This window comes from Diceros bicornis, chromosome 27 (genome assembly GCF_020826845.1).
Source record: "Diceros bicornis minor isolate mBicDic1 chromosome 27, mDicBic1.mat.cur, whole genome shotgun sequence".
In the NCBI taxonomy this organism is placed as follows: Eukaryota; Metazoa; Chordata; class Mammalia; order Perissodactyla; family Rhinocerotidae; genus Diceros; species Diceros bicornis.
Window position 1 is genome coordinate 36,383,901 of NC_080766.1, and position 27,917 is coordinate 36,411,817.

Sequence of the window (27,917 nt, forward strand, 5' to 3'; positions counted from 1 at the left end):
TTCAAGCTAGTCTGGTGGATATATGGGATATATTCTTTCAACTTTTCTGTTTGAAAGCTTTCAAGACAAACATCTAGAAACCAAAAATGCTGGCTCTGTCCCCTCCCTGTGTGACATTAAGCAAAATACTGCATCTTCCTGTATCTCAGTACCTCAACTGTGAAATGGGGACAGTAGGCAGATGATTGTTGTGAAGATTGAATGTCCTGATACAGGTGAAAATGTTGAAACCGCAATAATAGTGCAAAGTGTCTTCTATCATGAGCCCCTGTGATTGGGACCTGACGCCACCCAGGGCAGTGATGAGAAGCTTCTTACTGCCCAACACCATCCTGCCTCCCACTGGGCCTCAGTGAACCTCCACCACATTCCCTCCCTTCACAGAAGCACTGCATGTGGTAAAAATGCCTCTACTGTCATGATTATTCTTCATTCTTCACCAGTGATTTTCAGGGTTTCAGAAATGAAAAGGGACAGCCCAGGAAAGCAAGTGTAGAGTCCTTATTTTAAAAGTAAGCTTTACAAGTTTTCCCTTAAACAGGGCTGTTAATTTTCTCCCTGTTATTTTTCTTGTTAACTGACACCAGATGATGACAATGTCTAGGTCAACACCATAGCATCTCAACTGTTTGGAAATGTATACTTGAAATTGCAAAGATCCTTTTTTTTTTAGTACCTTAAAGATAACACCTAAATTATATACCACTTCTTGTGTGTGACCTGGCACAAACCAAACTGTAGGCACATTTAGCAAAGAGGGATTATGTAACCATTAAATAAAACATTCCAATCAATGTCTTGGCACACAGTAAGAGCTTCATAAAACATTCCCTCCCACTTGGGAGCATACTGGGAATCACACAGCAAGGTACGCTGCCCACAGTGAAAGTCTAATCACAGGACATAATTCTTCAATTATCTCTCTTGAGTTTCTCTTAAGAAAGCAAGATGATCTATGTCCTCAGAAGAAGTTACTCTGTCTAAGCAATTTCATTGCATCTTAGGAAAAAGCAACTCTTCCCATTTTGCATGAATGATAGGCCCAAGTCTAAGACAATTACTCTGCACTCCTTTTGGAGTTCTCCAAAAATGGTTTATTTAGTTCAACTGCCATGAATCTCTAGTTCCCTACTGACCCAACACCAACCAGTTTTGCCTTGGGGTAAGCACTCCTCTCCAGCCTGCAACAATTGCTTAGCTCAAAGGTGAGATCAAAAGAGGACTGTGTCCTAGTTTGGCCCATGGCTCAGCTCGGTTAAGGGGCGGACCCAGGAGTGGGGGTATTAGGAAACCTTCTGGAACATTTGGGCCCTCCTAGGAGAGAGGGAAGGAGGTGGGGCCTCCTTCTCAGGAAATCACAGCACTGGATCCCAGAACTCATTTCTATCTGACTTCTCTGACTGTGACCCAGCCTACCCAGTGAGTAACTCCATAGCATAGCCCTGTCTGCTCTCCAGGGAAGTGCCCTACACGCCCCCTACCCAGCCACATCCTCCTACACTCATGTGGCGCTGGTGACCGGGGCCAACAAGGGCATCGGCTTTCCCATCACGCGCAACCTGTGCCGTCAGTTCTCAGGGGACGTGGTGCTCACGGCACGGGACACAGCGCTGGGCCAGGCAGCCGTGCAGCAGCTGCCCACTGAGGGCCTGAGCCAGCGCTTCCACGAGCTGGACATCGATGACCTGCAGAGCATCCATGCCCTGAGGGACTTCCTGCACAACAAGTATGGGGGCCTTGACGTGCTGGTCAACAACGCAGGCATCATCTTCAGACCTAAGTGGATGTGAGCTTAGAGGGGAGGCAGCATCCACGAGGGCACCCAGCAGGGTAGGTTGGAGACTGAAATGCTGCTGGGGGGCCCTTTGCTTCTATGGGATCTAGAATTGATTCCCTAGGGAAAGACTTCAGAGTGGAGGCTACAAGGAGAACAGAATCCTCTGAAACTTCCAAGCTTTTCCAGCCAGAGAGCATTTGCAGTACCATGGAACAGACTCTTAGGGATCTCCTCCAGGTTTTCACACAATATCTGTTGGATTGGACTTGAGAGCAGTTCAGTGAGTTTTTAACATATTTTGAAATAAACAAGAAATTGTTAGAATGGTACACAGAGATCCCATTCTGCACCTTTCACTTACCCTCCCCTAATGGTGCTGTCTTACGACAGTATAGAGCATGAACAAGCCAGGAAGTTGGCATTGCATAATACTGTTAACGTAACCCAGGCATTACTTGGAATTCACCAGATTGTGTGTGTGAAAAAAATTTTGTGTCATTCTCTGGACTTTCACCATGAGTACAGTTAAATTTATTAACTCTGTTCTCTCTCTCCCCTAAAAGATTCTGATTCCACACCTGTTCACATTCAAGCAGAAGTGACAATGAAAACAAACTTTTTTGGTACCCGAGATGTCTGCACAGAGCTACTGCCTCTCATACAACCCCAAGGTGAGTCTGATGAGGAGCAGAAGCTGTAGTCGTTCTGGCATGATCTGGGCCTCCCTGCCTCTGAGCTCATCTACAAGCCCCTGTTACCTCTCCCTGCTCAGCTACACTGAACTCCTTGTTGTGTCTCCACCGGGCCAGGTGCCCGTCTGTACACTCTAGTCCAGTGGTCATCAGTGCTCTTCGCCTGGTTGGTATTTGCACAACTGACTCTCTCTTATCTATCAGGTCTTCATTCAAAAGTCCACAGAGAGGCTCTTTACTTGCTCCGTGCCCCTTACACATTGGTGATCCTTGAGGATTCCATCCTGGACCCTCTCTCTCCCCTCTCCCTCTCTCAGAGTGATCTTATTCAGGCTAGTAGAGCCTTCACTACCCTCAATTCCTTAAGTCAAATCTCTCACCACTCTAAAACATTTCCACGCTTCCAGACACACATATTTGTCTTCCTGCCTCTCCATCTCTTCCCGAGCCCTCCCTTCATCTTCTGAGTTCCCCCATCCAAAACACACATTTTCAAAAGACACTTGTCCTTTCCTCAAATCATCTTGGTCATTGACCCCACCATCCACCGAACAGGATCTGGGAGGTCACAATGCCCACTCTCTTACTATAAATTACCAGGTTCTACGAGTGGTCCTATCAGTTTCTTTCCAAGGTTTCTCCTCTATCCAAGCACTGCAACAGACCCTCAGTGATCATTGCTGGACAATTGCAAATCCTCCTATGGGACCTCCCTTCTTGAATCTTTTCCTTTCTGGACATTCTCTGTACTCTCTGCATGCTCGCTCCCCTCCTGGACATCCTTCAGCAGCAAAGTCGAAGCCCTTAGCAAGGCTTGGAGGGATCTCTGTAATCTGATCTTCCTAACACCTGGCTAATTTTAACTCCTTTTTGATATGCTCTGTTCTGGACAAAACAAACTATTGTATTTCTTTGGTTGTAAACCTCTGTAATACTTACGTGAAGGTAATGGGAGGTGGAGGGAAACCACCACCCATTAAATTCACCAATTAAGACAAGCAGATACTTGTAGAAAGATTAAGAGGTGTGGCTTGGAAATGAGTACACACACATACAGTTTACTCACAATTCAGCCCCATTTCCCTGTCCTGTCCTCTGGAAAGTCCTGCTACTTCTTTGAACACTTGGTTCACTAGGGTCACAAAGGGCAGCTCTTTCAAAGTCACCCTTCACTCACCCCAACACCTGAGGGCAGCAATGGAGTTTCTTGTGCCACAACCACACATTCCACATGTATTCCTCTTATAATCATACAGATGAATTCTGGCTGGACCTTTGTCTTACTTAACTGGGCTGTGTTAGTTCTTGCTGTGTCTGTGCTTTGTCCAGAAGGAGGAATGGGTGCACTCACAGATGTGCTAAGACAGGCTCTATTCAAACAACTGATCTTCCCTCACCAAAGATAGAGTTAATTAAAATGAAAATACATGCTATATTCTCAGTATAAAGCAAAATTTTCTTGCATTTTGAAATGGGAGCATTCTCCATTATTTGGGGGGAAAGGCAGCCACTGAAGTTCATGTTATCATGACTTTATTCTATGCTCATTGGGGAGAAAAATGTGCAACAAGTCCTGCCTAGGGTAACCAAATGTAAATATTGTCCCTCCTCCCCATTATCTCAGATCCTAGGATACAGAGAATAATCTGGAGTGATTACCACAGAATTTCTGTGGGAGGCAGGAAACATCCAAAAGGGGAATGTGCAGTTTGTTCCTGATGTGGAAGGAGAAAAGAAAAGAGTCTTGTGACCTTAAGCATTATTGAAGGGTAATAGATGAAGATTTCTTTTATTTTTAATCTTTTCTTTAAAAAAGTTATTCTGAAATACCCTAGCCACACAAAAGACAGAAATCTACCCTGCCCAAGTACCCACCATGGAGCTTCACCAATCGATCAGTATCAGTACCATTTAAATCCCTACACCCCTTCCCACCTCATTTCCCCACTGTTCCCCACAGTAAGCATCATCCTGAATTTGACGAATGCTCTCTTTAATGCTGGTAGGCTGTTATTCTGCTTTTTTCTCTTTAAATTATAGTATACATTTATTTTGAAAAGATACTAAGGAAAAACCCTCTCTGAGGAATCAAGAAAACATTTGAAACCTGGAAACTCTTGTTCATCACATATTAGCTTGAAGAGTCCTTGGAGGACATAAACAGCCTTGTTAAGGCTACACTTACCAAGTAAACCTTTCAAGAAGTGCTATCAACCTTGATTTAAACAGGTACCACTTTTCAACTTCCTTATGAAAAATCACTAGAGGAAGTTGGGGGGCAAATTACTGTACTAAACATATCTTCCACCTCTGACAATGTGGTTCTACAACGATGGGTGGACAGACCTTTCTTAATGTGATATGCTAGGAATTTTAGATATCGACCCATTAAGAGCATGGAGGCATACTGGAATTCAAGCTCACATGCACAGCTGGGTGCAGACCTACACCTTGTAACATCCAAGCTAATTGTTCTTGCCACTGCTCAATGGGCCTCAAATATTTTATGCAGACAATACTGTTCTTCACGTGAAGCCATACCCAGTCAGGCCAGAGTGACAGATGAGAAAGAAGACTCAGCTTGATTAGAGCCAATGTCTTTCTCAGCACAGGGCACTTCAAGGACACCCAAAGGTCTGCAGGAGACACATTATAAAACCCTGAAGTGTTTCATGAAAACCCCTTATCAATCCATAGATTTAACAATTTATGCTTACGAAAGCATAAAAGGTCCAGAGAACCACTTATACACTTAACACCTCTGAATAGACAACTAGAATCAACTAATGCTTTTGAAGTTTGTTACTGGAGATGAGACTATATCTAACATATATCCCTTGTCATCCAGATCGCTTTGCTGCTGGTGTTTGATGATGACAGTTTGGAGAGTGAAGAAGAGATGCTGGGGCAGAACCATTAGAGGATACTTATCCCAGAGTGCTTGAGCAGCTACTGTGTGTTAGGCCCTGGGGACATGGTCTATGTGTTTACATTTTTCCCTGTTGTCCTACACTTTTCTACTCTGTTTACACTTTTGAAGGAATGCATGGCTTCCTTAAAATAAATCCCTGGTCAGATACAGAATAATGGCCTAGACAAATTGTACACCTGACACACACCCCAGCCCCGCCTGTGAAAGAGTCCTTTCCTAGTTGGGTGACATACTTTTCTCATCAACGTGGAGTGACTATTAAAAGACCACTGTTTCACATACACACACACAGAGACACCCTTAGTATAAGAAAATCTGGATGGCCCATAACACCTCTTAGAGGATTAGTTGTGTGCATTCCAGTGCAGTGTCCCTGAACTGCATTCTGAAAGGGATGAGTCCACTCTGGAGATGAAACTCTTGGATCACAGCCTTTGCTGTTTAACCTCCAACAAGTGCTTGCTGCTTCATGCTTCCTGCTTCCCCCCTGTGTGTTTCCTGTCCTGTTGTAGGACCGGAAAGGTCCATAGTCACACCCTGCTCTGAGGAGAGGCACCCAGGCAACTGCCACCTCTTGGGGATTGGTCAGTGGGAGGGGCTGGTGTGGGGAAGAGGGACTGTGCTGTCGCACCCACAACCAGGAATTTACCTGCAAAGACCTCTGGACTCCCCAATCAGGCATCCCTACTATACACAGGTAAGTATTTTATCCAGCTGATTCTAGACTTCCTGAGAAAGAGAAGAGAATAAAAAAAGAAATCATCACTTCGTTACAGTGTATGAACAGACAGAAAGTTAGTACAGATTCTCAATCTACTATCTATACTAAAGTCTCTGAGAATATGATTTCAAAGCCCTATAAATAATCGTAGCTGCCTTTCTGGTAACCAGTTGCGCACTCTGGCTTCCTCTCTTGCTTTCTGTTTTTCTTCATATCCTGTCTGTTGCAATTTTGATTCATGAAACATGAATAAGTTTTATTATGAGAGAGGCAGATAATCTTTTTGAGAATGAATTAAATTCTATTAGGACATTGGACTGTGCTTACTAAAACATTTCACAAACAGGTTCAGTTTACTCTTATACTTCACATGTCCTGATGGAAGGAAGGACTGGAATAATTGACCCACTTCTAAAATGCGTTCATCCTGGAAGACTGTTGGAAGATTAATAAGACAGTTTCTATACTTCATTCTAATTCTCTCAAAGATTGTTTATTGAAGGTCCTAGTGCCATGGATTATCGCTTTTATTGAATTTTTTTTGCACTGCCATCCCTTTAGTAGGACGGAGCTTAAGTTAACCGATTTTGACAGTCTTTCCCAATACTTACATTAAAAAGGGAGAGTTTCCTAATCTGCTTGAATCTCTTTTTGGTGGTATGGTCTCATGATTTTTTTACAATGTTTAAAATATTCATTTAGATGTAAAAACAGTATATTCTTTCTTTATACATGTTAATATAAATTCATTTTTATGAATACTAACCATATTTTCCAAAAAAAAGTGAGTGAGAAATGGGTCATTGCTTTGCACATTAACAGCTTTATTGAGATATAATTCACATACCATGCACTTCACTCATTTAGAGTATACAATTCAGTGGTTTTTGTTTTTTTATTTAGGTCACATTGGTTCATAATATTGTGTAAATTTCAGGTGTACATCATTATATTTCCGCTTCTGTATAGACTGCATCATGTTCACCACCAAAAATCTAATTTCCATCTGTCACATACATATGTGCCCCTTTACCTCTTTTGCCCTCCCACCATACCCGCCCCTCTGGTAACCACCAATCTGTTCTCCTTAGCTATACATTTGTTTGTTTTTTATCTTCCATATATAAGTGAAATCATACGGTATTTGTGTTTCTCTGTGTGACTTATTTCAGTTAACATAATACCCTTAATGTACACCCTTGTTATCACAAATGGTACAATTTCATCTTTTTTTATAGCCGAGTAGTATTCTATTATATATATATACCACATCTTCTTTATCCATTCATCTGTTGATGGGCACTCGGGTTGCTTCCAAGTCTTGGCTATTGTGAATAATGCTGCACTGAGCATAGGGATGCATATGTCTTTTCAAATTAGTGTTTTCATGTTCTTTGAATAAACATCCAGAAGTAGAAAAGCTGGATAATATGGTATTTCTATTTTTAATTTTTTGAGCAATCTCCATACTGTTTTCCATAGTGGCTGCACCAGTTTACATTCCCACCAACACCGTATGAGGGTTCCCTTCTCTCCACATCCTCTCCAACACTTATTCCTTGTCTTTTTAATAATAGCAATTCTGACAGGCGTGAGATTGTTTCTCATTGTACTTGTAATTGGGATTTCCCTAATAATTTGTGATGTTTGACATCTTTTCATGTGCCTCTTGGCCATTTGAATATCTTCTTTGGAAAAATGTCTGTTCATATCCTGTGCCCATTTTTGGATTTGGTGATTCATTGTTGAGTTGTATGAGTTCTTCATAAATTCTGGAAAATTAACACATTATTGGATATATGATTTGCAAATATGTTCTTCCAGTTGGTGGGCTTTTTGTTTTGTTGATAGCTTTCTTTCCCATGCAGAAGCTTTTCAGTTGATGTAGTCCCATTTGTTTATTTTTTCTTTTCTCTTGCCTGAGGAGATATGGTATTCCAAAATATACAGCAAAGACCAATGTCAAAGAGTGGACTGCATATGTTTTCTTCTAGGACTTTTACAGTTTCAGGTCTTACATTCAAGTCTTTAATCCATGTTAAGTTAATCTTTATGTATGGTGTGAGATAATGGTCTACTTTCATCTTTGGCATGTAGCTGTTAATTTTTCCCGGCACCGTTTCTTGAAGAGACTCCATTCTCCATGGTATGTTCTTGGCTCCAAAGTCAAACATTAGCTGTCCATAGATGTGTGGGTTTATTTCTGGGCTCTCGATTCTGTCCCATTGATCTGTGCGTCTTTCTGCCAGTACCATGCTGTTTTGATTACTATAGCTTTGTAGTATGTTTTGAATGCATGGATTGTGATACCTCCAGCTTTCTTCTTTTTTCTAATGATTACTTTGGCTATTCAGGGTCTTTTGTTGTGCCATATACATTTTAGGATTCTTCTTTCTATTTCTGTGAAAAATGTCATTGGAATTTTGACTGATATTGCATTGAATCTGGAGATTACTTTAGGTAATGTGGACATTTTAACTATGTTCATTCTTCCAATCCATGACCACAGAATATCTTTCGATTTCTTTATATCTTCTTCAATTTCTTTCAGTAAGGTCTTATACTTTTCAGTATATAGGTCTTTTTTTTTAACTCATTGGTTAAATTTATTCCTAAGTATTTTATTCTTTTTATTGGGATTGTAAATGAGATTGTATTCTTGATTTCTCTTTCTGCTAGGACATTGTTAATGTATAGAAATGCACCTGATTTTTGTATGTTGATTTCACACCCTGCAACTTTACTGTATTTGTTCATTATTTCTAATAGCTTTTTGGTGGGTTCTTTAGGGTTTTCTATATATAGAATCACGTCATCCACAAATAATTACATTTTTATTTCTTCCTTTCCAATTTGGATCCCTTTCATTTCTTTTTCTTGCCTTATTGCTCTGGCTATGGCTTCCAATACTATGTTGAATAAGAGTAGTGAGAGTGGGCATCCTTGTCTTCCTCTTTTTCTTAGAAGAATAGCTTTCAGTTTTTCACCATTGAACATAATGTTGTCTGTGGGTTTGTCTTATATGGCCTGTATTATGTTGAAGTATTTTCCTTCTATACCCATTTTCTTCACAGTTTTATCATAAATGGATATTGAATCTTGTCAAATGCTTTCTTTTTACCTATTGAGATGATCATGTGATTTTTATTCTTTATTTTGTTAATGTTGTCTATCACATTGATTGATGTATGGATATTGAACCATCCCTGCATCCCTGGAATAAATCCCACTTGATCATGGTGTATGATCTTTTTAATGTATTGTTGTATTCAATTTGCTAATATTTTGTTCAGGATTTTTGCATCTATCTTCTTCAGTGATATTTGCTTGTAATTTTCCTCTTTTGTGTTGTCCTTATCTGTTTTTGTATCAGGGTGATGTTAGCCTCATAATATGAGTTAGGAAGTGTTCTATCTTCTTCAATTATTTTGGAAGAGTTTGAGAAGGATAGGTATTAAATCTTCTTTGAATGTTTGGTAGAATTCACCAGAGAAGCCAACTGGCCCTGGACTTGTTTTTTGGGGAGGTTTTTGATTACTATTTCAATCTCTTTACTTGTGATTGGCTTATTCATATTCTCTGTTTCTTCTTGGTTCAGTTTTAGGAGGTTGTAGATTCAAAAAATTTATCCACTTCTTCTAGGCTATCCAATTTATTGGTGCATAGCTTTTCATAGTATTCTTTTATAATACTTTGTATTTCCGTGGTATCTATTATAATTTCTACTACTTCAGTTCTGATTTTATTTATTTGAGCTTTCTCTCTTTTTTCTAAGTGAGTCTGGCTAAGGATTTGTCTTTTTTTAATACTTTCAGAGAACCATCTCTTAGTTTCAATGATCATTTCTATTGCTATTTAGTCCCTATTTCATTTATTTCTGCTCTAATTTTTATTATTTTCTTCCTTCTAGTGACTTTGTGCTTTGTTCTTCTTTTTCTAATTCTTTTAGGTATAATATTAGTTTGATTATTTGAGATTTTTCCTGTTTCTTAAGGTTGGCATGTATTACTACAAACTTCCTTTTTAGCACTGCTTTGGCTGCATCCCATAAGTGGTGGTATGTTGTGTTTTCATTTTCATTTGTCTCCAGGCATTTTTTTATTTCTCCTTTGATTTCTTCATTGATCCAATCATTTTTCAGTAGCATGTTGCTTACTCTTCACATATTTGTGACTTTTCCAGCTCTCTAGTTGTAGTTGATTTCTAGGTGCATGCCATTGTGGTAGGAAAAGATGTTTGATAGGAGTTTAATCTTCTTAAGTTTATTGAGGCTTGTCTTGTTTCCCAACATATGGTCTATCTTTGAGAATGATCCATGCACATTTGAGAAGAATGTGTATTCTGCTCCTTTGGAATGGAAAGTTCCATTGATATCTATTAAGTCCATCTGGTCTACTGTTTCATTTAAAGTCACTGTTTCCTTGTTGACTTTCTGCCTGGATGATCTATCATTTGATGTAAATGGAGTGTTAATGTCCTCTACTATTATTGTGTTGCTGTCTCTTTCTCCCTTTAGATCTGTTAATAGTTGCTTTATATACTTTGGTGCTTCTATGTTAGGTGCATATGTATTAGTAAGTGTTATACTTTCTTGGTGCAATGTCCCTTTTATCATTATATAATGTCCATCTTTATCTCTTGTTTTCTTTCTTGACTTGATGTCTATTTTGTGTATTATAAGTATGGCTACACCCACTTTCTTTTGCATGCCATTTACTTGGAGTATCATCTTCCATCCCTTCACTCTGAGCCTCTGTTTGCCTTTAGGGCTGAGATGTGTCTCCTGGGGCCAGCATATTGTTGGGTCTTGTTTTGTAATCCATCCACTCTGTGTCTTTTGATTGGTGAGTTCAAACCATTTACATTTAGAGTGCTTGTTGATATATGAGGGCTGAATACTGACATTTTATCTTCTCTTTTCTAGTTGTTTTATATTTCCATTGTTTCTTTTTCCTTGTATTTCAGTCTGCCATTTCACTTTGGTGGTTTCCTCTGATGTTTCTCTCAGTGTCCTCTTTATTTATGACTTGGAACTCTGCTCTGATTTTTTGTGTGTGTGTGCTCACCATGAGGGTTGTATAAAAGATCTCATAGATGAGATAGTCCTTTTTCTGCTGATATCATCTTATCTCCATTAGCCTATGCCAGTTCTGTCCTTTTCCTCTTCCTATTCAATGTTTTTGTTTTCACAATTTACCCTATTTTGTGTTGTGAGTTTGTTACCAAATTGAAGTGTTTATAGTTATTTTTGATACTTTCTTTCCCTTTAGCCTTTATGTTATAATTAAGCATTTAGTAACCTATTCTGATATAAAGTTGCAATTTTTTGAGTCTGTCTGTCTATTCATCACCCTGCTCAAAGCTTTGTAAACGTTTGCCTTTTTGTTTCCGGTAGGAGGGCTCCTTTCAACATTTCTTGTAAGGCAGGTCTACCGGGGATGAACTCCCTCAGGTTTTGTTTCTCTGAGAAAGCTCTTATATCTAGTTCATGTCTAAATCAAAACTTTGCTGGATAGAGTATTCTTGGTTGATAGTTTTTGTCTTTCAATATTTTGAATATATCATTCCACCCTCTCCTAGCCTGTAGAGTTTCTGGTCATAAATCTGCTGATAGCTTGATGGTGGTCCCTTTGTAAGTTATTTCTTCTGTCTGACTGCCCTTAATATTCTTTCTTTGTCATTGACTTTTGACACTTTTCATATAGTACACCTTGGGGAAGGTCTTTTTGCAATGAGATAATTAGGGGTTCTCTTAGATTCATGTATTGTATATCCAGTTCCTTCCCCAGGTTTGGGAATTCTCAGCTATTATTTCTGTGATTAAGCTCTCTGCTCCTTTCTACCACTCTTCTCCTTCTAGGATACCTATTATCCTTGTGTTGCTTTTCTTGAATGAGTCAGATATTTCCCATAGAATTTCTTCATTATTTAAAAATCTTGGTTCCCTCTCCTCTTCCATCCGAATCACTTCTAGATTTCTATCTTTGAGCTCACTAATTCTCTATTCCATATAGTCTGTTCTATGTTCAAGACTTTTGACTTTTTTTTTTTTTTTGGTGAAGACTAGTCCTGAGCTAACATCCACTGTCAATCCTCCTCCTTTTGCTGAGGAATGTTGGCCCTGGGCTAACATCTGTGCTCATCTTCCTGTATTTTATGTGGGATGCCTGCCACAGCATGGCATGAAAAGCAATGCATAGTTCCATGACTGGGATCTGAACCTGCGAACCCCAGGCTGCCAAAGTGGAGTGTGCAAACTTAACCACTACTCCACCATGCCATCCTTTGACTTTATTTTTCATCTCATTAATTGTGTTCTTCATCTCCAGAATTTCTGGTTTTTTTTTTTTTTTTTAAGATTTCAATCTCGCTGGTGAACTACTTCTTCTGTTCATTAATTGCATTCCTGAGCTCATTGAACTGCCTTTCTGAGTTTTCTTGTAACTGGTGGAGTTTCTTCATGACAGCTATTTTGAATTTTCTGTCAGTTGGACTGTAATCTTCTGTGACTTCAAGTTTGGTTTCTGGAGAGTTGTCATTTTGTTTCTGTTCTGCTGTGTTACTGTCATTCTTTGTGGTACTTGATGAGTTGATCCTTGCCAGTGGTTTATGGTAGTAAACACCTTTCTTATTCAGGTAAGACTTTGGTTGCTTCAGTTCTGAGCTGCTTCTGGTTGTATTTGAGAGCCTGTACTTTCTACCCTCCACTGCCTCTGCTACAGGAGTCTTGTGCTGCTTGTGCCTCTGAGGTTGCTGGTGCCTTGCTGCTTACAATGCCACTGTAGTCTTACATGTCACCACCAGAGTCACCAGGCTGCAAGCACCTCTGCTGCTTCTGGGATCCTCTGGCTCTCAGGTTCTCCCACTGGCTCTCTGCGGGACTCCACGGACACAGGTGCTGCCCCATGCAGCACCTGTGCTGCTGCTCCTGAGTTATCTGGATGTGCTGGCAGCACCACTTCCAGGCCCACTGTGTTCATGGGCATTGCAGTCACTGTTAGGGTCCCGGGGTCTTGTATGCAGCCCCTGCTTCTTGTAGAGCCAATGTCAGGGATGCTGCCACTGGGGTCTTGATCACAGGTTCCCCTCTGGTTCCTGAAGCCTTAGGTCACAGCTGCCACATGCCACTGCTGTGGGAGGGCAGGAGCTAAGCCACAAATACTGTTATTGTTCCTGTAGCCTCTGGTCACTGGTGTGAACTGATGTACTTTTTAAAACCTCAAGTCAGGAAACTCCATCTTTGTCAAGGAAATCTGAGTTTTGGATAATGTTCCCACTGCTCTTAAGACCACCACCACTGCTAGGGGTGGAGGAGGGGGCTGGGTTGCTGGCACCACTCTGTGTCATGAAGCCTCAGGATATGTGCACAACTTGCCACTGCTGGGCAGGGAGGGCTATGCCACAAGAGCCATGTCTGCCCCTACAGCCTCTAGTCAGCGGCCCATGTGCTGTTGTGAGAATCCACATTTCAGATCACCACCACCAGGGGAAGAGGAGGGGGCTGCTTTCCTCATTCCACTGCCTCCCAAGGGTCCAGTGCACCCACCTTCAGATGTATAGACACATGGACCTCTCAGGCTTTCTGGTGTTCTGTGCAGGGAGTATTTGTTGGTCAATGAATGTACAACTGGTTGTAATTTAGGGGGAAGAGACAAAGGGGACAACTCCCTCCACCATGATGCGGTCATTTTCAGTGCTTTTCAGCATACATGCAGAGTCATGCAACCATCACCTCATTCAAGATTAGAATATTCTCATCACCCCAAAAAGAAATCCTATCATGGCTCTGTTCCCCCATTCTTCCTAGCTTTAAGCAACCACTAATATACTTTCTGTCTTCAGATTTCCTTGTTCTGGGCATCTCACATGTATAGAATCATATACGTAGTCTTTTCTCACCAGCCTCTTTAATTTAGCCTTCTGTTTTCAAGGTTCAACCATGTTGTAGGATGTACTTCATTGCTTTTTATAGTGTCCATTTAATAGTCGAGTTTTCCACAGCCCTCTCCATCACCATAGTGCCAGGCCATTCATCACTGCTCTTGAGTTGATAAAAACACAATCATAGAGAAAACAGCATGCAATTCAGTCCACTGAGCTGATTTGTTATCATCCTTGATCAGAGTGGCAGCCTTCCAAAGCAGATACTCTCCATTCTCCTTGGCACTGCCATCCATAAACCAGTCAGCTCTTGGTTGGTCAATAGAGACATAATCATAGAGCACTGCCCAAGACCATAACATCTTCAAGTGGTCACAAAAGCAACCTTTGATACTAATGAGTACTTCCCTACATTCCCCTTAGCAAGTTCCTATATAAACCATATTCGTTTACCTGTGGAACTTCTGGGTACTACTCTCCCAATTAGAACACTTCTCTGATATCAACCAAGACATTATGGGTAAAACAAGTTTCAAGACTGTGTTATGTCCTTCACTCATAGAGGCAGTCTTAATTAATGTTCATAGAAAATTGGTAATTGTCTCTCAAGTGGAGACAATCCAAGCAATTTTGATATTTACCATTCTTGTGCATGGCTTTCTAGGTAACAATCTGTGTTGCATTTTAGGCAGAGTGGTGAATGTGTCTAGCAAAATGAGCTTCACGGCTCATAAAAACTGCAGCCCAGAACTCCAGGAGAAGTTTACAAGTGAAACCATCACGGAGGAGCTGCTGTTGGGGCTCATGAACAAGTTGGTGGAGGATACGAAGAGTGGAGTGCACAAAGAGGAAGGCTGGCCTGATATCAAGGTAATGGCATATGGAGTGTCGAAGATAGGCATCACGGTCCTGTCCAGAATCCATGCCAAGAAACTGAGTGAGCAGAGGAGAGAGGGCAAGATCCTCATGAATGCCTGCTGCCCAGGATGGGTAAGAACTGACATGGGGGGACCCAAAGGCATAAAAACCCCAGAAGAAGGAGCAGAGACTCCTGTGTACTTGGCCCTTTTGCCCTCGGATGCTGAGGGGCCTCATGGAGAGTTTGTTAGGGAAAAGAAAGTTGAACAATGGGGACCCCACTTATAATTCCCTCCAGGGTTCCCATTATTTTAAGAGCTCTTATTTGACCAAAAGGACTGTGCCAAAAAAAAAAAAAGATCAAAATATCCCTATCAACTGCTCACTTTGACTTCACTACTAAACTCATGAAGTCCTTTGTGATTTCTTCTCTGGTATAGGGGCAGAAAACGTGGAATCAATGACAAGAATGAATAAAACTAATAGAGGAATAAATGATTTTATAAATGTCCATTTGTGCAGATTGTTTACATGCGCAACAGCTCAGAAAAGTAATAGACCTTAAAGTTAGGTCAACAGAAAGAAAAAATAACTGAGGGGTCACAAACATTATAGAAATAGCCAGTGACTACATATTTTCGGATTTACAGGTCACACAGTCTCTGTTGGAACTACTCAGATCTGCTGAGGTAGCATGACAGTAGCCATAGACAATGCAAAAGCCAATGAGCATGGCAGCATTTGGGCTGCCAGCTGTAGTTAACCAGCCTCTAGTATAACATGGTCAACACCATGAAGGGAACACATCTGGTGTGGTCTCTTTAACACGAAACTCATTGGAAAAACACAATTGCAAAGTGTGAACTATAAGTGAGCACTAAAGATACATCCATAAGAGAATCTGAGACAGTGGGGAAATTGAATATCAATTGGGTGTTAGTGGACAAGAGAGTATTGTCAAATCTCTTTTGACAATAGTGACAATAGTGAATGTGTTATTTATATATGGAGGAAGTGTCACGAGATCTTCAACACAAACATGGTGCAGCAAAATATATACAGAAGATGAGCACAAAAATGTAGTAAAATATTCACAATTGTTCAACCTAGTCTGGTGAATATATGGATGTTTACTGTACTATTCTTTCAACGTTTCTGTTTGAAAGCTTTCAAGACAAACATCTGGAAACAAAAAATCCTGACTGTGTCCCCTCACTGTGTGACATTGAGCACAATACTTCATCTTACTGTATCTTAGTACCTCAACTGTGAAATGGGGACAGTAGGAATAGGATTAAATGTCCTGAGACAGATGAAAATGTTGAAAACACAATAAAAGTGCGAAGGGTCTTCTATCATGAGTCCCTGTGACTGGGACCTGACACCACAGGGCAGTGATGAGAAGCTTCTTACTGCCCGTCACCGTCCTGCCTCCCAGTGGGCCTCAGTGAACCTCTGCCACATTCCCTCCCTTCACAGAAGCACTGCATGTTGTAAAGATGTCCCTACTGTAATGATTATTCTTCATTCTTTACCAGCGATTTTAAGGCTTACAGACATGAAAAGGGATAGCCGCTGAAAGCAAGGCTAGCGCCCTTATTTTAAAAGTAAGGTTTACATGTTTCTCCCTTCAACATGGCTGTTAAATTTCCTCCATGTTGTTTTTGTAAACTGACACCAGAGGACAACATTGTCTAGGTCAAGATCCTAGCATCTCAACTGTTTGGAAATGTATACTTGAAATTGCAAAGATCCTTTTTTTCATAGTACCTTAAAAATAACACCTAACTATATATACCACTTTGTATCTGTGACCTTGGACAATACCAAAATTTGATAACCATTAAATAAAACAGTGCAGTCACTGGCTTGGCACACAGTAAGAGCTTCATAAAACATTACTTGTCACCTGGGGGCACATAGCAAAGTACCCTGCCCACATTGAAAGTCTAATCAGAGGACCTAATTCTCTAATTCGCTCTCTTGAGTTTTTCTAAGAAGGCAAGGGGATCAATGTCCTTAGAAGCAGTTACCCTGTCTAAGTAATTTCATTGCATCTTAGGAAAAAGCAACCCTTCCCATTCTGCAGTGGATAATGGACCCACATCACAGTGCAATTGCTCTGCACTCCTTTTTCTCCTTTTTGGGTTCTCCCAGAATAGTTTCTTACGTTCAACTGCCATGAGTCTCAGGTTCCCTATTAACACATTAACAACCAGTTTCGCCATGGGGAAGCACATATCTCCACACTGCAACCATTTTTTAGCTCAGTGTAGCGATAAAAGAGGACTATGTCCTAGGATGGCCCCTGGTGCAGCACAGTTAAGGGGTAGACCCAGGAGTAGAGATATTAGGAAACCTTTTGAAACATTTGGCCCCTCCTAGGAGGGAGGGATGGAGGTGGGGCCTCCTTCTCAGGAAATCACAGCACTGGATCCCAGAACTCATTTCTGTATGGCCTCTCTGACTGTGACCTCCCCACTGAGTGCCCCCATGGCCCATAGCCCTGTCCGCTCTCCACACAAGTGCCTCACACACTCCCCACCCAGTCATGTCCTCTTACCCCTTGTGGCACTGGTGACCAGGGCCAACAAGGGCATCGGCTTCACCATCACATGTGACCTGTGCTGGCAGTTCTCAGGGGACATGGTGCTCATGGTACCAGACGAGGTGCTGGGCCAGGCAGCTGTGCAGCGGCTGCAGGCCTAGGGCCTGAGTCTCTGCTTCCACCATCTGGCCATCGAAGACCTGCAGAGCATCGTGCACTGTAAGACTTACTGCACAAGGAGCACGGGGGTCTCCATGTGCTGATCAACATTGTGGGCATCACCTTCAGGAGTCAGTGGATGTGAGCTCAGAGGGGAGACAGCCTCCCTGAGGGTGGCCAGCCAGGGTGGGTTGGGTCCTGAAACACTGCTATGAGACCCTTAGCTCCTACGGGATCTAGAATGGACGCCCTAGGGTAACAGGTAAGACTGGAGGCTACGGGGAGAGTAGAATCCTCTGAGATTTGCGAGGCTGTCAGCAGAGAGCCTTTGCATTTCCATGGAACAAATCTTAGGGATCTCTTTCAGGTTTTTGCACAGTTTCTAATGGATTAGACTTTCGAGCAGTTCAATGAACTTTTAACTTATATTAAAATAAGCAAGGAATTGTAAGAATGGTACACAGATCCCATTCTGCACCTTTCACTTAGCCTCCCCTAATGGTGACATTTTAGAAGACTATACAGCATTTACAAGCCAGGAAATTGACATTGCATAATTCTGTTACCTTAAATCAGGCATTACTTGAAATTCAGGACATTTCACATGCAAAAAGAAACTTTGTATCACTCTACGAATTTTTAACACAAGACTACTGTTTATTAACTCTATTTTCTTTAGCCGTAAAGTTCCTGATTCCATACCCTTGCATATTCAAGCAGAAGTGACAATGAAAACAAACTTTTTTGGTACCCGAGATGACTGCACGGAACTACTGCCTCTCATAAAACCCCAAGGTGAGTCTGATGAGGAGCCCAAGCTGCAGTGTTTCTGCCATGACCTTCCCCTGCCTCCCTCTGACATATCAACTGGCTCCTGCTACCTCTCCCTACTCAGCTACACCGGCCTCCTTGTGTCTCTACTGGGCCAGGTGCCCTTCTGCCTCAGGCCTCTGTACACTCTTGTCCAGTGGTCATCAGTGCTCTCTGTCCTGCTGGTCTTTGCACAACTGACTCTTCCACTTCAGGTTTTCGTTCAAAGTCTCCTCAGAGAAGCCCTTTACTTGCTCTGTGCACCTCACGAGTTAGAGTTCCACTTCCTACTGTCTGAAAAATCACTACAGGAAATGGGGAGAAATTACTGTACTAAAAGTATCTTCCTTCTCTGACATTTTGTGGTTCTAGCAAGAATGGGTCGACGGGCATTTCTTAATGTGGTGTACCAGGTATTTTAGATATTGTCTCCATTAAGAACATGGAGGTATAAGGAAACTCAAGGTCACACATACAGCTCGGTGCAGACCTAAGTCTTGCGGCACCCAAGCAAATTGTTCTTCCTACTACTCAACAGTCCTCAAATGTTTTAGGCTGATAATCCTGATGTTCAAGTGAAGCTGTACCCAGTCAGGCCAGAGTGACAGATGAGAAAAGAAGACAGCCTGACTGAAGCCAATGTCTTCCTAAGCACAAGGCCCCCAGGGCACCTCAGGGAAACCCAACGGGCTGCACATTTTTAAATCCTGCAGTGTTTCGTGAAAACCCCGTACCGTTCTAGAGACTTAACAACAGGTACTCTTGGAATTAGATAAAAATAGGCTTATGTAATGAATGTGAAATCATAAAAGGTCCGGAGAACCACATGTGCCTTTAGCCTCTGAAAAGACAATTAGACTCAAGTAATGTTTTTGCAGTTTGTTACTGGAAATGAGCTGATGTCTAACATATCCCTTCTTGTCCAGATCATTTTGGCTCTGGTTTTGGATGGTGAGACTTTGGAGAATGAAGAAGAGATGCTGGGGCAGATCCACTAGGGGTTAGTCATCCCACAAAGCATTCTTGAGCAGCTACTATGTGTTAAGCCCTGGGGACAGGGTCTATGTGTTTCCTTTGATCTACATTTTTGAAGGGAAACATGACTTCCTTAAAATAAGTCTCTGGTCAGATACAGAATAATGGCCTGGATAAATTGTAAGCCAGACACACCCCAGCCCCACTAGTGAAAGAGTCCTTTCTTAGATGGGTGACATACTTTTCCCAACAATATGGAGTGTCTATTAAAGGGCCATTGTTTCACGCACACACACACACACGCTGCAAGCATAAGAAAGTCAGGATGGCCCATAACACCTCTTAGAGGATTAGCTGTGTGCATTCCAGTCCCTGAACTGCCATTTGAAAGCCATGAGTACACTCTGGAGATGAAACACTTGGATCAGAGTCTTTGCTGTATAACCTCCAACCAGTGCTTCCTGCTTTTTGCCTCTGTTTCCTGTCCTGAGTTGTCACACTTGAAGATCTACAATCTCACTCAGCTCTGAGGAGTGGCCCCCAGGCAGCTGCCACCTCTTGGGGAGTGGTCAGTGGGAGGGACTGGTGTGGAGAAGAGGGACTGGGATGCAGCACCCACATCCGGGAATTTGCCTACAAAGACCTTTGGACTCCTTGATCATGCTTCCCTACCAGACACAGGTAAGTATTTTCCTAGCTGATTTTAGACTTCCTAAGATAGATAGTAGAATAGAAAAGAGGTCATCACTTCATTACAGTGTATAAACAGCCTATGGAAAGTTAGTACAGATTCTCCGTCTACTGTCTAGATTCATGTTTCTGAGAATATGATTTCAAAGCCCTATAAGTAATTGTAGCTGCCTTTCTGGTATGCGAATTGCCCACTGTGGCTTCCTCTCCTGCTCTTTTCTTCATATTCTTCTGTCTGTGGCAATTTTGATTCAAGAAACGTGTGCTATTTTTGTTATGAGAGAGGCAGATAATAGTTTTTGAGAATGAATTAAATTCTATTAAGACATTCCACTGTGCTTGCTAAAACATTTCACAGAGAGGTTCAGTTTATTCTTATACTTTACATATTCTAGATGAAAGGAAGGACTGGAATAATTGACCTGTTTCTAAAATGTGTTCATCCTGGAAGACCGTTGGAAGATTAATAAGACACTTACTATAATTCATTGTAATTATCTCAAAGGTTATTTAACGAGAGGCATGGTGCCATGGATTATCTTTTTTATTGAATTTAATTGCACTGCCATTCGTTTAGTAGGATGGAGCTCAAGTTAACTGCTGGTGACAGTCTTTCCCAATATTTACATTAAAAAGAGAGAGTTTCCCAATTTAATTGAATCTTATTTGTGATATGGTCTCATGATTTTTTATACTGTTTAAAATACTCATTTAGATGTAGAAATAGTGAACTTTTTCTTTATACAAGTTAATATAAATTCACTTTTATGAATATTAACTATAGTTTCCAAAAAAATTAGTGAGAAATGTGTCATTGCTTTACTTTTAACAGATTTATTGAGGTATAATTCACATACCATATACTTCACCCATTTAAAGTATACAATTCAAGGGTTTTGGGGGTTTTGAGGTCACTTTGGTTTATAACGTTGTGTAAATTTCTGGTGTACTTCATTATATGTCAGCTTCTGTATAGACTACATCATGTTCACTACCAAAAGACTAATTTCCATCTGTCACCATACATATGTGCTCCTTTACCCCTTTTGCCCTCCCACCACTCTCTGCCCCTCTGGTAATCACCAATCTGGTCTCCTTATCTATACATTTGTTTGTTTGTTTATCTACCATGTATGAATGAAATCATACGGTGTTTGTTTTTCTCTGTCTCACTTATTTCACTGAGCATAATACTCTCAAGCATCATCCATGCTGTCACAAATGGCACAATTTCATCTATTTTTATAGTTGAGTAGTATTCCATGGTATATACATATCATATCTTCTTTATCCATTCATCCGTTGATGGGCACCAGGTTGCCTCCAAGTCTTGGCTATTGTGAATAATGCTGCAATGAGCGTTGGGGTGCATATATCTTTTCGAATTAGTGTTTTCATGTTCTTTGGGTAAATACCCAGAAATGGAATAGTTGGATCATGTGGTATTTCTATTTTTAATTTTCTGAGCAATCTTCATACTGTTTTCCATGTGGCCATAGCAGTTTGTATTCCCACCAGCAGTGTATGAGGGTTCCCTTTTCTCCACATCCTCTCCAACACTTGTTATTACTTGTCTTGTTATTTATAGCCATTCTGACACGCATGAGGTGATTTCTCATTGTAGTTTTGATTTGAATTTCCCTAATATTTAATGATGTTGAACATATTTCCATGTTTCTGTTGGCCATCTGTATATCTTCTTTGGAAAAATGCCTGTTCATATACTCTGCCCGTTTTTTGATCACATTGTTCATTTTTTGCTGTTGAGTTACTTGAGTTCTTTATAAATTCTGGAAAATTAACCCCGTATTGGATATATGATTTGCAAATATTTTCTGCCAGTTGGTGGATTGTCTGTTCCTTTTGTTGATGGTTTCCTTTCCCATGCAGAAGCTTTTTAGTTGATATAATCTCGTTTGTTCATTTTTTATTTTGTTTCCCTTACCTGAGGATACACGGTATTCCAAAAGATACTGCTAAGACTGATGTCAAGAAGCGTACTGCCTCTGTTTTCTTCTAAACGTTTTATGGTTGAGGTCTTACATTCAAGTTTTTAACCCATTCTGAGTTAATTTTTGCATATTGTGTAAGATCATGGTCTGCTTTCATTCTTTGGCAAGTGCCTGCTAATTTTTCCCAACACCGATTCCTGAAGAGACTTTCCTTTCTCCAGTGTATGTATGTTCTTGGCTCCTTGGTCAAACGTAGCTGTCCATACATGTGTGGATTTATTTCTGAGCTCATGATTCTGTTCCATTGATCTGTTTGTCTGTTTTTGTGCCAGTACCCTGCTATTTCGATTACTATAGCTTTGTAGTATATTTTGAATTCAGGGAATGTGGTACCTCCAACTTTCTTCTTTTTCTCAGGATTGCTTTGGCTATTCAGGCTCTTATGTTGATCCATATAAATTTTAGGATTCTTGGTTCTATTTCTATGAGAAAGTCATTGGGATTTTGACTGGGATTGCATTGAATCTATAGATTCCTTTAGATAATGCAGACATCTTAACTATGTTTATTCTTCCAATCCATGAAACAGAATATCTTTCCGTTTATTTATGTCTTCTTCAATTTCTTCCAATAATGTCTTGTAGATTTCAGTGTACCAGTCTTTCACCTCCTTGGTTAAATTTGTTCCTAAGTATTTTATTCTTTTTGTTGTGATTGCAAATGGGATAGTATTCTCGATTTCCCTTTCTGATAGTTCATTGTTAGTGTATAAAAATGCAACTGATTTCTGTATGTTGATTTTGTACCCTGCAACATTACTACATTAGTTAGTTATTTCTAATAATTTTTAGTGGATTCTTTGGGGTTTTCTATACATAGAATCATGTCATCCACAAATAATGACAGTTTTATATCTTGCTTTCCAATTTGGATTCCTTATACTTCTTTTTCTTGCCTAGTTACTCTGGCTGGAATTTCCAATACTATGTTGAATAAGAGTGGTGAGAGTGGGCATCCTTGTCTTGTTCCTGTTCTGAGAGAAATAGCTTTCAGTTTTTCACCATTGAGGATGATGTTGGCTGTGGATTTGTCATATATGGCCTTTATTATTTTGAGGTACGTTCTTTCTGTACCCATTTTATTCAGATCTTTATCATAAATGGATGTTGAATCTTGTCAAATGCTTTCTCGGCATCTATTGAGATGATATTGTGATTTTTATTCTTCATTTTGTTAATGTGGGGTATCACACACTGATTGATGTGTGGATGTTGAAACATCCTTGCATCCCTGGAATAAATCCCAATTGATCGTGGTGTATGATCCTTTTTATATACTGTTGTATTCGATTTGCTAATATTTTGTTGAAGATTTTTGCATCAATGTTCATCAGTGATGTTGGCCTGTAATTTTCCTTTTTTGTGTTATCCTTATCTGGTTTTGGTATCAGGGTAATGTTGCCCTTGAACAATGAGTTAGGAAGTGTCCCATCCTCTTCAATTTTTTGGAAGAGTTTGAGAAGAGTAGGCATTAAATCTTCTTTGAATGTTTGGTAGAATTCACCAGAGAAGCCAACTGGCCCTGGACTTTTGTTTTTTGAGAGGTTTTTTTTGATTACTGTTTCAATCTCTTTACTTGTGATTGGTCTATTCATATTTCCTATTTCTTCTTGATTCAGTTTTGGGAGGTTGTATGATTCTAAGAATTTATCCATTCCTTCTAGGTTATGCAATTTGTTGGTGCATAGCTTTTCATAGTACTCTCTTATAATCCTTTGTATTTTGTGGTATCCATTACAATCTCTCCTCTTCCATTTCTAATTTTATTTATTTGAGCTTTCTCTCTCTTTTTCTAAGTGAGTCTGGTTAAGGGTTTGTCAATTTTGTTCATCTTTTCAGAGAACCACCTCTCGTTTCATTGATCTTCTATTATTTTTTTAGTCTCTATTTCATTTATTTCTCCTCTGATTTATATTTTTTCCTTCCTTCTATTGATTTGGGGCTTTGTTTGTTCTTCTTTATCTAGTTCATTATGTATAATGTTAGATTGCTTACTTGAGATTTTTCTTGTTTTCTGAGGTAAGCTTGTATTGCTATAAACTTCCCTCTTAGTACTGCTTTTGCTGCATCCCATAAGTGGTGGTATGTTGCGTTGTCATTTTCACTTGTCTCAGGGTTTTTTTTTTTTTTTTTATTTCTCCTTTGATTTCTTCATTGACCCAATAGTTGTTCCATAGTGTGTTGTTTAGTCTCCACAGACTTGTGACTTTTCCACCTCTCTACTAGTAGTTGATTTCTAGCTGCATACCATTGTGGTTGAAAAAGGTGCTTGATATGATTTCAATATTCTTAAATTTATTGAGGCTTGTTTTGGTTTACAACATATGGTCTATCTTTGAGAATGTTCCATGTGCACTTGAGAAGAATGTGTATTCTGCTGATTTGGATGGAATGTTCTACACATATCTATTATGTCCATCTGGCCCACTGTTTCATTTAAGGCCACTATTTCCTTGTTGACTTTCTGCCTGGATTATCTATCCATTGATGTAAGTGGGGTAGTCAAGTCCCCTACTATTATTGTGTTGCTGTTGCTTTCTCTCTCAAGGTCTGTTAATAGTTGCTTTATATACTTTGGTGCTCCTATGTTAGGTGTACATATATTAATAAGTGTTATAGATTCTTGGTGGAATGTCCCTTTTATCTGTCCATATTTGTCTCTCGTTTTCTTTCTTGGCTTGAAGTCTATTTTGTGTGTTATGAGTATGGCTAAACCCACCTTCTTTTGCATGCCATTTGTTTGGAGTATCATCCTCCATCCCTTCACTCTGAGCTTGTGTTTACCTTTAGGGCTGAGATGTGTTTCCTGGAGGCAGCATATTGTTGGGTCTTGTTTTGTAATCCACCCACTCTGTGTCTTGTTTGGTGAATTCAATCCATTTACATTTAGAGAGATTATTGATATATGATGGTTGAATACTGCCATTTTGTCTTCTCTTTTCTGGTTGTTGTATATTTCCATTGTTTCTTTTTCCTTGTATTTCGGTTTGCATTTCAGTCTAGTGGTTTTCTGTGGTGTTTTTCTCAGTGTCTTCTTTATTTATGATTTGTCACTCTGCTCTGATTTTTTCTTTTTCGCTTAATGTAAGGGTTGTATAAAAGATCTCATAGATGAGATAGCCCTTTTTCTGTTGATAGTATCTTATCTCCATTAGCCTATGCAGGTTCTGTCCTTTTCCTCTTCCCCTTCTATGTTTTTGTTTTCACAAATTATCCTTTTTGGTGTTGTGAGTTTGTTACCAAATTGAAGTGGTTATAGTTATCTTTGATGCTTTCTTTCCCTTTAGCCTTTATAATTAAGTATTTAGTAATCTATTCTGATATAGAGTTGCAATTTTCTGGTTTTGTCTGTCTACTCATCAACTTGCTCAAAGCTTTGTAAACATTTGCCTTTTTGTTTCAGGTAAGAGGGTTCCTTTCAACATTTCTTGTCAGGCAAATCTCATTTTCTTATAACTTGTTGAGTTTCTTCATGACAGCTATTTTGAATTCTCTATTAGTTAGATTGTAATATTCTGTGACCTCAAGTTTGGTTTCTGGAGAGTTTCATTTTCTTTTTCTTCTGCTGGATTACTGTAGTTCCTCATGGTACTTGATGAATTCATCCTTCCCAGTGAATTTGTGGTAGTAAACACCTTTCTTACGTGGGTAAGAATTTTGTTGCTTTGGTTCTGAGCTGCTTCTGGTTGTATTTGAGAAGCTGCACTTTCTACCCTCCACTGCCTCTACTAGAGGCATCGTCAGTGCCCTCCTTGTGCTGCTTGTGCCTCTGAGGCTGCTGGTGCCTTGCTGCTTACAATGTCGCTGCATCTTATATGTTGACACCAGGGTCACCAGGCTTCAAGCACCTCTCCTGCTTCTGGATTCACCTGGGTCTGATGTTGTCCCACTGGCGCTCCACAGGTTCTCCACAGACTCAGGTGCTGCTGCCCCATGCACCATCTGTTCTCCTGCTCCTGGATTACCTGGATGTGCTGGCAGCATTACTGCCAGGGCCACTGGGTTCATGGGTGTCACTGTTGCTGCCAGCATCCTGGCGTCTTGTATGCAGCCCCTGCTGATGGTAAAGCCAGTGTCAGGGATGCCACCACTGTGGGCAAGATCACAGGTTCTGCTGTCGTTCCTGAAGTCTTATGTCACAGGGGCAACCTGCCACTGCTCGGGGAGGACAGGGGCTAAGCCACAAATGCTGTTGCTGTTTCTACAGGCTTTGGTTGCTGGTGCAAACTGATATACTTTTTAAAACCTCAGGTCAGCAAACCCCACCACCACCAAGGAATTCCAAGTTTTGGATGCTCCCCACTGCTGGAAAGACTGACGTCATTGCTGGGGGAGTGGGAGAGAGTTGAGTCACCAGCACTGCTCTCTGTCCTGAAGCCTCAGGACATGTGCACCACCTGCCACCAGTGTGTCTGCCCCTAAAATGCCATGTCTGCCCCTAAAACCTCTGGTCACCAGCATGCACGCTGGTATGAGAATCCTCATATTGGATCACCGCACTAGGGGAAGGAGAGGGGGCTACTTCCCTAGTTCCGTGGCATCCTGGGGGTCCAGTCCTCCTACCTTCAGATGTATACAGGCATGGATATCTCAGGCATTCTGCTGTGCTGTTCAGGGATTCTTCTTTTGGTCAATGGAGGTACAACTCATTGTAACTTAGAAGGAAGAGACAAAGAGAACAATTCACTGTGCCACAATGTTGATGTCACTCTCAGTGTTTTTTAGCACATGTGCAGAGTTGTGGAACCATCACCTCATTCAAGATTAGAACATTTTCATCACCCCAAAAAGAAATTCTATCACCCCCTTCTTCCCCCATTCTCCTAGCCCTAAACAACCACTAATCTTCTTTCCAGCCCCAGATTTTCTTTTTCTGGACTTCTCCTATGTACAGATTCATATTATATGGGGTCTTTTCTGACTGTCCTCTTTAATTTAGCATAATGTTTTCAAGGTTCACCTATGTTGCAAGATGTAATTCATTCCTTTTAAAATATCCTTTTAATAGTCCAGTTCTCTACTGCCCCTCTCCATCAACATATTGCCAGGCCATTCATCACTGCTCCTGAATTGATAAATATCCAAACACAGAGAAAACAGCATGCAATCCAGCCTACTGAGCTGACTTGTTACCTTTCTCTATCAGAGTGGCAGCCTTCCAAACCAGATGCGGTCCATTCACCTAGGCACTGCTATCCATCAACTAGTCAGTACTTTCTTAGTCAATAGAGACCTGATCATAGAGCACTGCCCAAGTGACTGTAAGATCCTCAGGTGGTCCCAAAGCAGTCTTTGATACTAATGAGTACCTCCTTACATTCCCTTTAGCATGTTCGGGTATAAACCATGTTCATTTTCCTATGGAACTTCTGGGCACTACTCTCCCCATTAGAAAATTTCTCTGACATCATCCAAGACGTTATTGGTAAAACAAGCTTCAAGATTGAATCATGTCCTTCTCTCATAATGGCAGTCTTAATTAATGCTCATGGCAAACTAGTAATTGTCTCTCAAGTGGGCAAAATCCCAGTAAATTTGGTATTCATCATGATTGTGCATGCCTTTCTAGGTAACAATCTTTGTTGTATTTTAGGCAGAGTGGTGAATGTGTCTAGCATAATGAACTTCATGGATCTTAAAAACTGCAGCCCAGAACTTCAGCAGAAGTTTACAAGTGAGACCATCACGGAGGAGGACCTGGTAGGGCTCATGAACAAGTTCACGGAAGATACAAAGAATGGAGTGCACATAAAGGAAGCCTGGCCTAATATCAGGGCCATGGCATATGGAGTGTCAAAGATGGGCATCACGGTCCTGTCCAGAATCTATGCCAGGAAACTTAGTGAGAAGAGGAGAGGGGACA

The 27,917-nt window shown here is 40.7% G+C and overlaps 1 protein-coding gene across 1 annotated transcript; it reads left to right on the forward strand.

The window, feature by feature from the left end:
- The first annotated feature begins 181 nt into the window (after positions 1-181).
- On the forward strand, positions 182-27,917 carry LOC131392982 (carbonyl reductase [NADPH] 1-like). The gene is made up of 6 exons (XM_058523362.1): positions 182-232; positions 1,458-1,772; positions 2,337-2,448; positions 14,692-14,873; positions 18,248-18,363; positions 27,648-27,917. The coding sequence occupies exons 1-5, from the start codon at positions 182-184 to the stop codon at positions 18,251-18,253; spliced, it is 666 nt and encodes a 221-aa protein (XP_058379345.1). The 3' UTR covers positions 18,254-18,363; positions 27,648-27,917.